The 15,011-nt window shown below is 42.0% G+C and overlaps 1 protein-coding gene across 8 annotated transcripts in view; it reads right to left on the reverse strand.

Annotated features, from left to right (window-relative positions):
* Nucleotides 1-27: 27 nt before the first annotated feature.
* map4k5 (mitogen-activated protein kinase kinase kinase kinase 5) overlaps nucleotides 28-15,011 on the reverse strand; it is a 77,770-nt gene continuing 62,786 nt past the window's right edge. For all 8 annotated transcript variants that reach the window (XM_061969052.1, XM_061969054.1, XM_061969055.1 and 5 more), the window contains 8 exons: nucleotides 14,719-14,777; nucleotides 14,520-14,623; nucleotides 10,709-10,886; nucleotides 10,101-10,169; nucleotides 9,936-10,028; nucleotides 9,789-9,859; nucleotides 3,551-3,606; nucleotides 28-819 (listed from right to left, as the gene is read on the reverse strand). In XM_061969052.1, coding sequence (XP_061825036.1) covers nucleotides 732-819; nucleotides 3,551-3,606; nucleotides 9,789-9,859; nucleotides 9,936-10,028; nucleotides 10,101-10,169; nucleotides 10,709-10,886; nucleotides 14,520-14,623; nucleotides 14,719-14,777 — 718 coding nt within the window. In that variant the 3' untranslated portion in view covers nucleotides 28-731. The remainder of the gene's footprint in view (nucleotides 820-3,550; nucleotides 3,607-9,788; nucleotides 9,860-9,935; nucleotides 10,029-10,100; nucleotides 10,170-10,708; nucleotides 10,887-14,519; nucleotides 14,624-14,718; nucleotides 14,778-15,011) is intronic.

A 15,011-nucleotide genomic window follows, 5' to 3' on the forward strand; every position in this document is an offset into this window, starting at 1 on the left:
CATCAAAGCCACAGGGCACAGTTGTCTTGTTAACAACAGCTCTTTTTTATTAAAAAAAAAAAATACAACAACAAAAAAACAGCAGCATACGTTAAAACATTTTGCAAAAGGGAATGCAAAAGATGTTTTCAGAATCGAGCATTGTCCCTCATTTTGTCATTTTAAATAAAAACAAAATACAATGTACAAAAGTGCTTACATGGTGCAAATAATGAGATAAAATGTCTATAAAAGAAGGGTAAAAAGACTTTTACATTATATTCCACGTGTGAAAAGGATGAATGCGACTATGTTACAAAGCAGAAGGAAGATCCCAAAAAGCTGCTCGCTAGGTAGTTGAGCCCCATGGCACGCATCGACATACCCCGATTACTGAAGACGATGGTTAATAATAAATATTGCTTAAATAACCCGCGTGGCTCAGAGGTGGGTTGTGTTCTGCTTTTGTTGGGAGGGCAGAACCTTCAAGCTGTTAACAAAGTCCCATAGTTTGCTAGAAGCAATCACAGATACTCACCAGCTTGAATGGCACTTAAGTCAAGAACAGGTGAAGATAGTTGTACACAGGAACCTTCTAATGTGTGACTTCCTCTCAGGCTGGTGGATTCAAAGCCACCGCATTAGGAAAACTGTTTGTAACGCGGCCGAGACCCTCAAACGGGTCCGGACAGGACAGGGAAGTTCCGCCTGATAAAAATGTCCAAAGCGTGACTTCTTGCCCACGTTTCAGATTAGTAACTGTTCTCGTGACCCGCCAAGATGTAGAGGTTGCTCAGCGCCGTGGGGTTGTCTGTGGGTCGGCTCTGCAGAACCACCACTCTGCAGGGGAGGAAAACACGAGAACCTTAACTCTGCTCCATGCTTGCTAGCTAATAAGGCCGGGTGATAAAACAATATCAATATATATCGTGATAGACACGTAATCGATATCATTAAAAAAAATGCAATCGACAAAACATTCAAAGCCATCTGTATGTGGAATTAAATGATGGAATGGATTAAGCAAAGCAATCCAACAATGTACTAATATGATCCACTTCAAGAAACTCTTCAATCTTAAAGTGTTTACAAAGTACAAAGAAGAAGAACCATGATAAACATTCTGAATGAATCTCATCCATCCATTCTTTCATTCTCAAAATAATCTTACTTATCTCACCATATGAAATATAACTTACTTCTAGGGATGTCCCGATCCGATATTTGGATCGGATCGGCCGCCGATATTTGCCAAAAAATGCGTATCGGCAAGGCATGGGAAAATGCCGATCCAGATCCTGTTTTAAAAAAAAACTCCGGTCCGTGTTTTCCAACGCACCTATCTAAATAATACATTCCACTTTTCTGCTGCTCCCTTATTTCCGTTCCGCATTTTCCAGCACACCTTCAACACATCCACAGGTCTGTGGATTCTCACGCAGTTGCTTTTAGCTGCTGGCATTACACGACAGGCTCTTCTCACTCTTTCCTGTGTCTTCCTCTCACAGACAGCAAGCGCACCTTCTTACATACGTCACATACTGTCACGTCATACGTCACATACGTATACGCCCTCCCCGAGCAGTGAACTGTGATGCTAGCGCAGCCGTGCTAGCAACGCTCCCTCTAAGGTGCGCGCTTGTGCAATTGCGCACGGCAAATCTATGCCACGCACAAAATCAAATAAAAAAAATAAGCGCATAACAATTTTCGACACACGGACACGACAGAGAAAACAGTTTTCGTCATCATTGTTCAAATATTGTAACGTCTGTCGAGACGCTTATCTCCATTCGGTGCCACACGTCCACACCATCAAAATGCAGAGGCAAACATTTCCAGATCAACACAGTATGAAAAAATTAGTGATTTTTTTAGTTGTGATTTCCTTCTCTGCATGAAAGTTTAAAAGTAGCATATATTAATGCAGTATGAAGAAGAATGTTTTAATGTAGACACATAGAATCATCATACTGCTGTGATTATATGCATCAAGTGTTCATTCAAGGCTAAGGCAAAATATCCACATATATATGGTGTATCGTGACATGGACTAAACATATCCACATATATATGGTGTATCGTGACATGGCCTTAAAATATCGCAATATTAAAAAAAGGCCATATCGCCCAGCCCTAGTTCAATGATGCCATTTCTGTTTGTCATGTATAATTTTGTCTATTTTGTGTTTATCCTTGAATAAACAGGTCAGTTTCTTGTTACCAACCATTGTGTATTATTCAAACTCCCCTAATTCAGCTGGCTAGTTGTTATCAAGAGTACTAAAACCCTTTTCAACATGATTCTGACAACTAAGTAGACTAAATAACTTTAAACTTCAATACATGCTCGGATAGGCCAGTATCGGTCAGTATCGGTATCGGTCAGTATCGGTATCGGATCGGAAGTGCAAAAACAATATCGGTATCGGATCGGAAGTGCAAAAACCTGGATCGGGACATCCCTACTTACTTCACCAATTATTATATATTTATTTATTTTTATTGTGATTACTTATGGAGTATATTGTGAATACATTGAGAACAGTAAGTGAACAAAAGTTTTAGCAACTGTTATGTAAAAGAAAAGGGGTAGGTTTAAATAAGCTCTACTTCTTCCTACTCCTTTTCGAAAATGTTGAAAAGAGAAACTGGAAATTGTGATGTATCATGTTGTATGCTTGCATATTCGAAATAAACTCAAACTCAAATGTTTTTTCTTCTTCTTCGTCAGAAGAAACCGGAAGCTGCGAAGCAAGGTTGGTTGCATGAACAAAGGCACTCGTCTCTGGTAACAGAGCAACACAGGAAGTGATTGCTGAGGGAGTGACATGCTAACAGCCAATGAGGTAACAGTATTATGTTTGGTTGCGCCACTTTGTTGTCTTGTGGTTGATTCTTTGCATGGAGTGAGAAGAGAAAGTAAAAATTAATGCTGCAGAGAGTGAATAAATTGTGGATAAGAGGAAAAGTCACCTCGACAGTATGGCAGTTTTTTGGATAAAAAAAAAAAAGGCACCATAGTATAAGACCAATGTGGTCTGTAAATGATGCTCGTTCCCACCAAGACCAACGATACCACACCACCTTAGCCACGCTAACCCTTTAGAGCACAGTTGAACTTCCTGGCACTAAACCTCCAGAAAATAGTTATTCTCAGATTTGTCGGTTTACATTTTCACACTTTTGTTGCACTTTATCAAGCATTTCTTACATATTTCTTATTTTTGCACCTTCATTTTAGGAGGTTATTGTTAAGTGTTCAATGTGATTTTAGAATTTTGTTTACATTCGAGTGTTTTCCATGCTTGTGTTGACATTTCTTTTCCTTTCTTCCTTCATAACTGAGGGAATTATAATCAGAGAAAGGCTACATTTTAAATAAAAAGGTTTACAATATATATACCGGTATATATATATTTTTATCCTGGTTCTTATTTTCGATGGGTCATAAAAAATATCAGCGGTCGATATCGACCAATTTAAAACATATATCGTCACACAGTTTTCAGCCATATCATCCAGCCTTACTAGCGAAACAGAGAGCAGGAAAGGAACGAGCAGTACTGACCTGTCAGATCCGAGGAGGCGGAACACTCGGCTTGGATCGCAGATCTCCTGCGTCACCTGTCAACGACAACACAACTCTTTTAGTTTGAAAGTACACAGGATGACTTTTTGTTAAAAACTACAAATGCATCAAAGACTCGGGACATTGTGAGTGTTCGTTTACATAATGTGTAGTCCTGTGTAAATTACAAGGACGATACTCCCAGAGATGAGTGCCATGTACACAACTCGCTGCCTAAAGCGAGTACACAACATCCTGAAGGACAGATACCACCCAGCACATGGCCTCTCCAACCTACTACCCTCTGGAAGGAGGTATAGATCGATTCGCGCCAGGACCACCAGAATGTCTCACAGTCTGTATCCCCAGGCTGTGAGACTGCTAAATGAACAGCCTGCCCCTTTGCTGCCCCGGACCATCTTATTACCTCACTCTTTGCTGCAACATCAACGTAACACCCATCAGACATCTGACTGTTCCCACCCCCACGTACCTCTTATCGCGATCTTCCTGACAATGCTAAAATGCTAAAATGTAAACTATTGTCAACCTGCACATCAAAGCAGTTTCTATGCCGCTGGACAAAGCTCAAACAAAATCTCGTTGTTCATGTATGACTTAAGTGTTATTATGACAATGACAATAAAGGAATTGATTGATTGATTGATTGATTGATTGTGTGTGTCCTCTCATCATAGCACTGTGTTACCAATTATAATAACAATATCGCTAATATTTGGTTAATATATGAAAATAAAATGTTGTTGTACTTGTGCAATGACAACAAAGTTTGTTCGTTCCTATTCTGGTCATGAGGTGTAAATTAGACTTAGACTTCCTTTTATTGTCATTCAAATTTGAACTTTACAGTACAGATAAGAACGAAATTTCGTTGCATTAGCTCATGGTAGTGCAGGATGGAGTATTGTTGGCAGTTTTTGGATGTTTTTTGACCCATTATCTGCATTATTAGCCACCTCGATGTGCCGTATTTTACGATTCAGAATGCATTTAAAAAAAAAAAAAAAAAAAAAAAACATATGTGGCCTTGTCTTACATAAGGATTGTGAATGATAGGCAAAATTCCCCCCAAAAATGAGACACTAACATATATGTCTTTGTTTAGGATTCTGAAGATGATAAAAAAATACTTGCTAAAATATGCGGCTAATGGAAGTCACTGTTGCAGCCAAAACCCCCCATCAACGTTTTATATACACACTGCAAGTATATATTTAATGCAGTAACAGTTCATAACAATATGTAATATGTACAATATTTAAATAAATGATAAATGGGTTGTACTTGTATAGCGCTTTTCTACCTTCAAGGTACTCAAAGCGCTTTGACACTACTTCCACATTTACCCATTCACACACACATTCACACACTGATGGAGGGAGCTGCCATGCAAGGCGCTAACCAGCACCCATCAGGAGCAAGGGTGAAGTGTCTTGCTCAGGACACAACGAGGTTGGTACTAGGTGGGGATTGAACCAGGGACCCTCGGGTCGCGCACGGCCACTCTTACACTGCGCCACGCCGTCCCTTTACCGTATTTTGGTCATTTTATGCATTACCGGAACTTATTTTTTCAATGCATTTATTTCCGTTTCCGGCAACAAATGTGTGTTCATATTTCCGGAAACAAACCCGAGTGTTTTTGAAATCATGGGGGGGGGGGGGGGGGGGGGGGGGGGGTTCGGGGGATATTTATAGCTAGCAATCACTGAAATTCAAGTATTTCTTATATATATATATATATATATATATATATATATATATATATATATATATGTGTGTATATATAAATAAAATAAATACTTGACATTCAGTATATATATATATTCATTTCATTATATATATATATATATATATATATATATATATATATATATATATATATATATATAAATAAAAGAGATACTTGAATTTCAGTGTTCATTTATTTACACATATGCAGACACATAAAAGTCTGATCTACAAAATGTGCAGGCAGCATACCCCTTCCCTTTCGAGCTGTCCTGGATGAACTGAAATTATTTTTTTCCAATCATTTTGGAACTTGCAAGCGTACTTCTTCTTACTCGTCGTCGCCATGTCTCTTCTTAGTTCTTCTGCTTCGTCTCTGTTATGTTTTTGGACATTACTACTTGCCGTAGTTTTTAAGCAATGCATGATGGGAATCCGGATGTTGTGTGTCAGTGTATTAACGTGCCGGCTGGAATAAACACACGCTGAGAAATAGCTCCGTGCCCGCCTACTTTATGGGTTATAGATAAACCTATGGATAACGGAGACATATATAATAGTCTCCTTTTCAGGTGAGAGAGGACGCTAAACACAGTGCCTTTAAGGCACGCCCCCAATATTGTTGTCCAATGAGCTGCAATGTTAGCTCCCTAGAATGAGCTGATTGTTACAAATTAAAATGCAAAAAAAAACAAAAACCTTTTGTCTTCTTGTCTCTCAAAAGGATTGCGAACAATACCGGTATACAAATTCCCCTTTAACACATGTGCACATTATCAAAAGATTAATTATGATCATTTTGGAGCGGGTGAGGCGTGGTTTTCACATACAATACACATTATTTAGACCAGTGTTTTTCAACCTTTTTGGAGCCAAGGCACATTTTTGTTCATTGAAAAAATGCAGAGGCACACCACCAGCAGAAAACATTAAAAATGTAAGCTCGGCAGTTGATATTGACAGTGAAAAGTTATTGTTGCAATTGTTGGATATGAATTCAAACCATAACCAACAATGCATCACTATAGCTCTTGTCTCAAAGTAAGTGTCACGACCTGTCACATCACGCTGTGACCTATTTGGAGTTTTTTGGTGTTTTCCTGTGTGTAGTGTCTTGCGCTCCTATTTTGGTGGCCTTTCCTGTTTTGTTGGTATTTTCCTGTAGCAGTTTCATGTCTTTCTTTGAGCGCTATTCCCCGCACCTGCTTTGTTTTAGCAATCAAGACTATTTCAGTTGTGCGGACGCTATCCTTCTTTGTGTGGAAATTGATTGTCATGTCATGTACGGATATACTTTGCGGACCCCGTCTGCTCCTCACGCTGTAAGTCTTTGCTGTCGTCCAGCATTCTGTTTTTGTTGACTTTGTAGTCAGTTCAGTTTTAGTTTTGTTTTCCATAGCCATCCCTAAACTTCAATGCCTTTTTTAGGGGCACTCGCCTTTTGTTTATTTTTGGTTTATGCATTAGATATGACGTTTACAAAGCAATTAGCTACCTGCTGCCACATACTGATATGGAAGAATATGCCGAGCTCTAGACAGCACCGACACTCAAAAACGGCACTTTATTTGCAGATTATAAATTACTGGTTTGCATAAAATATTTTCAACCCAAATAAGTGAAATTACATAATCTCCCACGGCACACACTGATTTAGACCACAAGGAGATTAAACATCGTCAAAGGAAAGGAAAATACCTCAAGGGCTTTTTTTCTGAGATTAAACAATTACGGTACAGATCATAATAAATGTTGCTGTAAAAAGCAAACTGCTGAGTCAGCATTGATAGCACTAATAAGTTGGTCTTAAACAGTACAAGTGTAACACACCTGACTTTCGCACCAACAGTTGAGTAGCGACATTTTACAGAGCATGCAGAGCGAGATAAAGCTACTGACCAATCATCATACATCCGTGTGTGTCAAGGACCGCTGAGGAGCGTGTCCATGGCCGTTATGTGTACACATGATGTAGCCTGACACTGTGTGTGTAAAAGTGTTCTGACATGACATGACCGACACGAGACAGGTAGACGGGGGACACCTGCTCAGGTGTAAGTGCTTGGCTTCATTGAGGGGAGATCTGATCCGGGTCTTGGGTGTTGACAAAGGCGGGCAGCGGAACAAAGCTCCATCAACAAGCTGCTCGCCCGTGAACGCCTCAGCTTTTTGTGAGGAATCATACAGCGACAAATGTTGAATTATTAAAACGCAGCTCCTTTTTTTTTTTGATGCTGCATCAATTTTGTATGGGGGCTGACATTTAAAAATAAATAAATAAAAATTCAGCGCTACCGTAGAGCTGCCAAGTAGGACTCCATAAGTGGAGCGTGCGCGAGACAGATGGCCAACCCCTGGACAGCTGTATCGCTTTCCTTCAAAACAACATGCTTCACCTCCCTGTGATCTCAACTCTTATTGTGTGAGCGCGTCAAGTCATGATCAGGTTCACGGAGATAATAAGTCACTAATCTCACCAGCCGACAGCTGCAGCGTGTATGCACGCATGTCGACGCCACAAACACAAAACTAACGACACGTGTCTGCAAATGGGCACAATGAATTCAGCGACACCGCGGGTGTTATTTACTAAGCAGCTCAGACATTCAAAGTCAGGACCATTTAAAATACAGGGGTCAAACTCAAGACCAGATAACTTGATGTGGCCCATGAAAACCTAAACGTGTGTTAATAAGAGACACTTCATGCTTTTTCCTAAAATGATTACTTTAAAAAATTGTACCGCATGCAACTGCAGTTATTATTTGATGAAAAAAGCAATTCTGAGCCTTTATTTTGGTAATTAACACCCTTTTTGAAATTAATTCTACAATAGTTGTACTTTAATATCACCTTGGCCTTGTTTACACTACACATCAAATCTGAGTTTTTTGTCCTCAAGTGATACAGATCAGATTTTTGTGTCTTAAAGGGGAACATTATCACAATTTCAGAAGGGTTAAAACCATTAAAAATCAGTTCCCAGTGGCTTATTATATTTTTCGAAGTTTTTTTCAAAATTTTACCCATCACGCAATATCCCTAAAAAAAGCTTCAAAGTGCCTGATTTTAACCATCGTTATAAACACCGTCCATTTTCCTGTGACGTCACATAGTGATGCCAACACAAACAAACATGGCGGAAAGAACAGCAAGCTATAGCGACATTAGCTCGGATTCAGACTCGGATTTCAGCGGCTTAAGCAATTCAACAGATTACGCATGTATTGAAACGGATGGTTGTAGTGTGGAGGCAGGTAGCGAAAACAAAATTGAAGAAGAAACTGAAGCTATTGAGCCATATCGGTTTGAACCGTATGCAAGCGAAAACGACGAAAACGACACGACAGCCAGCGACACGGGAGAAAGCGAGGACGAATTCGGCGATCGCCTTTTAACCAACGATTGGTATGTGTTTGTTTGGCATTAAAGGAAACTAACAACTATGAACTAGGTTTACAGCATATGAAATACATTTGGCAACAACATGCACTTTGAGAGTGCAGACAGCCCAATTTTCATCAATTAATATATTCTGGAGACATACCCTCATCCGCGCTCTTTTCCTGAAAGCTGATCTGTCCAGTTTAAGGGACGGTGTGAGCCAAGACATCCAGGGGGTTTAGCTCGCTCGTCTGCGGGAACAAACTGCCGCCATTTATTGCCGTGCTACCGAGGTCCTTTGTCCCTGAATTGCTCACACACTCCGGCAGATTCAATGGGGGTCTGGCGGCAGATTTCTTTGACTTTATCGTTGGAAATGCATCTGCTTTGAGTGTCGCAGGATATCCACACATTCTTGCCATCTCTGTCGTAGCATAGCTTTCGTCGGTAAAGTGTGCGGAACAAACGTCCAATTTCTTGCCACTTTCGCATCTTTGGGCCACTGGTGCAACTTGAATCCGTCCCTGTTCGTGTTGTTACACCCTCCGACAACACACCGACGAGGCATGATGTCTCCAAGGTACGGAAAACAGTCGAAAAAACGGAAAATAACAGAGCTGATTTGACTCGGTGTTTGAGAAAATGGCGGATTGCTTCCCGATGTGACGCCACGTTTTGACGTCATCGCTCCGAGAGCGAATATTAGAAAGGCGTTTAATTCGCCAAAATTCACCCATTTAGAGTTCGGAAATCGGTTAAAAAAATATATGGTCTTTTTTCTGCAACATCAAGGTATATATTGACGCTTACATAGGTCTGGTGATAATGTTCCCCTTTAACGGTCCAAAGTGCGTCAAATCTGATCTTTTCGCGTTAGATTCAGGCCACCGCGCCCGGGAATAATTTTTGGTGATTTAACCGCCAATTCCAACCCTTGATGCTGAGTGTCAAGCAGGGAGGTAATATGTCCCATTTTTATAGTCTTTGGTTTGAACTCACAACCTACCGATCTCAGGGCGGACACTCTAACCACAAGGCCACTGAGCAGGTTATCAGAGAGGTCCAGCTTCTGTCCATCAGAATCGCTGGTAGTTTTGCTTACCTCGTTTGATTTGAAGCTCTTCCCCTGCATGCCATGCTTCCAGAAGGCCAGCACGCTGTCCTGGAGGCACACTTTGGGGACACAGAGAACGTTTGACATCCCAGCTTATTATGGAAGAACAAAGTCAAAGTGAAGGTGGAGTCGTACCAACAGAACCGATGCAAAAGTCGAAGCTGAGCTCGGATGCTAGCTTCTTGTTGGACTTTAATTTGCCCTGAAGATTAACAATCTTCAAGTTTTCTGGGGAGAAATAATCCGAAATGGTTTAGAAACATGATCGTGAACCAACATATTTTTCCAATTGATACTTACGGTCCAAGCACACCAGGACGGTGTCTCTCTCCAGCTGGGTGACATGGATGGCGTCTACCTGCTGATGAGCTGCAAGTACAACAACACTCGGTGAAAACTCTCTAAGTGTCGAGATAATGCACAAGCAAACTTTTGCTTGCATGCAGAACGACCCCAGGCCTATGGACACTACACCAAACACCCAAGACAAAATACAACCCCCCATCCCCACCGCTTGATTCCCCTTTGGGGTGATGGACGGCTGGCAGCAGTCGACCTCCAGGGCCCCAACTCCCCCCTCTGTTGCGAGTTGTCGTGATTATATGTAACATGTTTATGTGTGCATGGCACGGAGGTTTTTTCCCACTCCAGACTGGGCCCCCTTAGGAGCCCATTCTAGATTGTATTTTTTTACTCATCTTCTTCCCCAACGTTTTACCTTTTTCCCATCTTTTACGGGGCGCCTTTGGCGACCCATCAGCGTTCCTGTTCTGTAACCCTGTACACTGTTTGTTTGTCTAATCTTGAACAGGTTTGTGCTGAAAACATAGTTTCGTTGTACTTGTGCAATGACAATAAAGTCCTATCCTATCCTATGTCCTGCCGGCCAGCATTGTACAGCCACTTACTCGTTCCCATCTCGGTGAACCAGGAGGAGCAGGAGTTGAGGTTGATGGTCTCGAAGCGGACCACCTGGCCGGGCTCTGCGCCCTGGCTGATGGCCACACACAACAGAGGGTACTCCTGCTCGGGGACCACCAGCATCTCAAACACCTTCAGCGGGCTGGGGAGCGGGAAGTCAAAGTGCTGCGGGCAGAAAGTTCATGACGTTAAAGGCACGTATTGTTGCTGAATAATTATAGATATATACAATGAAACTTCAATGTACGAACTTCTCTATATATGCAAACTTTTCGATTTAACAACTTTTAGATCACACCAAATATGCCTCTGTTTGCGAACCATGTCCCTTAGGTCCTTTAAAGGGGAACATTATCACCAGACCTATGTAAGCGTCAATATATACCTTGATGTTGCAGAAAAAAGATCATATATTTTTTTAACCGATTTCCGAACTCTAAATGGGTGAATTTTGGCGAATTAAACGCCTTTCTAATATTCGCTCTCGTAGCGATGACGTCACAACGTGGCGTCACATCGGGAAGCAATCCGCCATTTTCTCAAACACCGAGTCAAATCAGCTCTGTTATTTTCCGTTTTTCGACTGTTTTCCGTACCTTGGAGACATCATGCCTCGTCGGTGTGTTGTCGGAGGGTGTAACAACACGAACGGGGACGGATTCAAGTTGCACCGGTGGCCCAAAGATGCGAAAGTGGCAAGAAATTGGACGTTTGTTCCGCACACTTTACCGACAAAAGCTATGCTACAACAGAGATGGCAAGAATGTGTGGATATCCTGCGACACTCAAAGCAGATGCATTTCCAACGATAAAGTCAAAGAAATCTGCCGCCAGACCCCCATTGAATCTGCCGGAGTGTGTGAGCAATTCAGGGACAAAGGACCTCGGTAGCACGGCAAGCAATGGCGGCTGTTTGTTCCCGCAGACAAGAGAGCTAAACCCCCTATCGACCCTAGCTTCCCTGGCCTGCTGACATCAACTCCAAAACTGGACAGATCAGCTTTCAGGAAAAGAGCGCAGATGAGGGTATGTCTCCAGAATATATTAATTGATGAAAATTGGGCTGTCTGCACTCTCAAAGTGCATGTTGTTGCCAAATGTATTTCATATGCTGTAAATCTAGTTCATAGTTGTTAGTTTCCTTTAATGCCAAACAAACACATACCAATCGTTGGTTAGAAGGCGATCGCCGAATTCGTCCTCGCTTTCTCCCGTGTGGCTGGCTGTCGTGTCGGTTTCGCTTGCATACGGTTCAAACCGATATGGCTCAATAGCTTCAGTTTCTTCTTCAATTTCGTTTTCGCTACCTGCCTCCACACTGCAACCCATCCATCCATCCATCCATCTTCTTCCGCTTATCCGAGGTCGGGTCGCGGGGGCAGCAGCCTAAGCAGGGAGGCCCAGACTTCCCTCTCCCCAGCCACTTCGTCCAGCTCTTCCTGTGGGACCCCGAGGCGTTCCCAGGCCAGCCGGGAGACATAGTCTTCCCAACGTGTCCTGGGTCTTCCTCGCGGCCTCCTACCAGTCGGACGTGACCTAAACACCTCCCTAGGGAGGCGTTCGGGTGGCATCCTGACCAGATGCCCGAACCACCTCATCTGGCTCCTCTCGATGTGGAGGAGCAGCGGCTTTACTTTGAGCTCCTCCCGGATGGCAGAGCTTCTCACCCTATCTCTAAGGGAGAGCCATCCGTTTCAATACATTCGTAATCTGTTGAATTGCTTAAGCCGCTGAAATCCGAGTCTGAATCCGAGCTAATGTCGCTATAGCTTGCTGTTCTTTCCGCCATGTTTGTTTGTGTTGGCTTCACTATGTGACGTCACAGGAAAAAGGACGGGTGTATATAACGATGGTTAAAATCAGGCACTTTGAAGCTTTTTTCAGGGATATTGCGTGATGGGTAAAATTTTTAAAAAAACTTCTAAAAATATAATAAGCCACTGGGAACTGATTTTTAATGGTTTTAACAATTCTGAAATTGTGATAATGTTCCCCTTCAATGTGTGCAGCAAGCTGTTGGAGATCTTTTTTCAGTCTGTTGTGGCCAGTGCCCTGTTCTTTGCAGAAATACATTTTGGTACCAGTAACAAAATATTTATATCGGGACAACACTAGTCCCAAATCGTCTTTATCCCATGAAGTCTGCCTTGAATAGTAAGTTTGTTGTTGTTGAAGAGAAAAGCAAACATTGTGACACTTCTGTGAAATAATTATACCGCCATGTGTTTAAAAATGAGCAGAAAGCATAAGGGTGTTATGAATGTGCCTGTTTCTACATTACACATATACTTAAAGGGGAACATTATCACAATTTCAGAAGGGTTAAAACCATTAAAAATCAGTTCCCAGTGGCTTATTTTATTTTTCGATTTTTTTTTTCAAAATTTTACCCATCACGCAATATCCCTAAAAAAAGCTTCAAAGTGCCTGATTTTAACCATCGTTATATACACCCGTCCATTTTCCTGTGACGTCACACAGTGATGCCAATACAAACAAACAGCAAGGTATAGCGACATTAGCTCGGATTCAGACTCGGATTTCAGCGGCTTAACACTGTCTGATAAGATAATTACTAACAACTATGAACTAGGTTTACAGCATATGAAATACATTTGGCAACAACATGCACTTTGAGAGTGCAGACAGCCCATTTCAGGCGCGCTAAGAACATATATTTTCCCACGATTTCAGCACTCAGGTTAACCATACCTAAATAGACACAAAATACTGCATTACACAAGACTACCCGAATGTACTCGAATGATTGAAAAAAATAAATGTTTTTAAGCTAAATTATTGGTAAACACAGTTTATGTATAATAATTTACGTAAAACCGCGAGTAATGAATAAAGTTTTCATCAATTAATATATTCTGTAGACATACCCTCATCCGCTCACTTTTCCTGAAAGCTGATCTGTCCAGTTTTGGAGTTGATGTCAGCAGGCCAGGGAAGCTAGGGTTGATATTCTTCTCTTGATCATCTTCGGTGGCATAAGGGACAGTGTGAGCCAAGACATCCAGGGGGTTTAGCTCGCTCGTCTGCGGGAACAAACTGCCGCCATTGCTTGCCGTGCTACCGAGGTCCTTTGTCCCTGAATTGCTCACACACTCCGGCAGATTCAATGGGGGTCTGGCGGCAGATTTCTTTGACTTTATCGTTGGAAATGCATCTGCTTTGAGTGTCGCAGGATATCCACACATTCTTGCCATCTCTGTCGTAGCATAGCTTTCGTCGGTAAAGTGTGCGGAACAAACGACTGACCATTTCGTCGGCTTTCCCCACAGCCTCGTATTTTGAACAAATTTCGTCCAATTTCTTGCCACTTTCGCATCTGGTGCAACTTGAATCCGTCCCTGTTCGTGTTGTTACACCCTCCGACAACACACAACGTGACGTCATCGCTCTGAGAGCGAATAATAGAAAGGCGTTTAATTCGCCAAAATTCACCCATTTAGAGTTCGGAAATCGGTTAAAAAAATATTTGGTCTTTTTTCTGCAACATCAAGGTATATATTGACGCTTACATAGGTCTGGTGATAATGTTCCCCTTTAAGGCATGTATATAAAACATTGATAGAGCTGTTTGGATGTTTTTAAAGCACTTTATAGGCAGAATAGAGGAATCCCATTGGACAAAAAAGGAAAACATGTGTGTCCTTGTCTAACATCAGGCTTGGGAGTGATAGGCAAAATTCCAATTAAAAAAGTGCATGCATTTCCCCTTTGAGATAGAGAAGGATAAATATGGAGGCCTACAGCGTGAAGTAGTGGTGCTGATGTACCAGAACTAACCTTAATGAGCATAAACCTCTGCATAGGCTCATACCACTGCAAGAGGACAATGCCAGACTGCAGAGCGCCACACAGGTACTTGTGGCCCGTGTACGGGTTCCTCACTGTCAAGAGAAGAAGATGACCATCCACATGGTGCAATGTGCATGGGCAGCTCACAACAAGATGGCAAATAAAGCTGGAGGGAGGGTGGGCTCACCGATGCAGCACTTGTGACAGCCCTTTGTGTCCGGAATCTTGGTCGTCAAGGCAAACCTCCTGAGGAGACAAAAAACGGCCTGTCAGGCTGCGCTGAAAGGAGCTGCTGACGTCTTGAATGGGGCAAGCTGGACAAAGCTTCCATTTTCTGCCTTTTTTGTTCGCGGCCAAGGAACGACAAGAACAGGACAAGACCATTTTGTTCCTTTTTACAGAGGAAGACTATAACTTTACCTACTTTCATTCATAAGGAGCCAACATGAGCATGACAAACAACATGAAGTGTTGAGATTT

The sequence above is a fragment of the Nerophis lumbriciformis genome, linkage group LG08, assembly GCF_033978685.3.
Source record: "Nerophis lumbriciformis linkage group LG08, RoL_Nlum_v2.1, whole genome shotgun sequence".
In the NCBI taxonomy this organism is placed as follows: Eukaryota; Metazoa; Chordata; class Actinopteri; order Syngnathiformes; family Syngnathidae; genus Nerophis; species Nerophis lumbriciformis.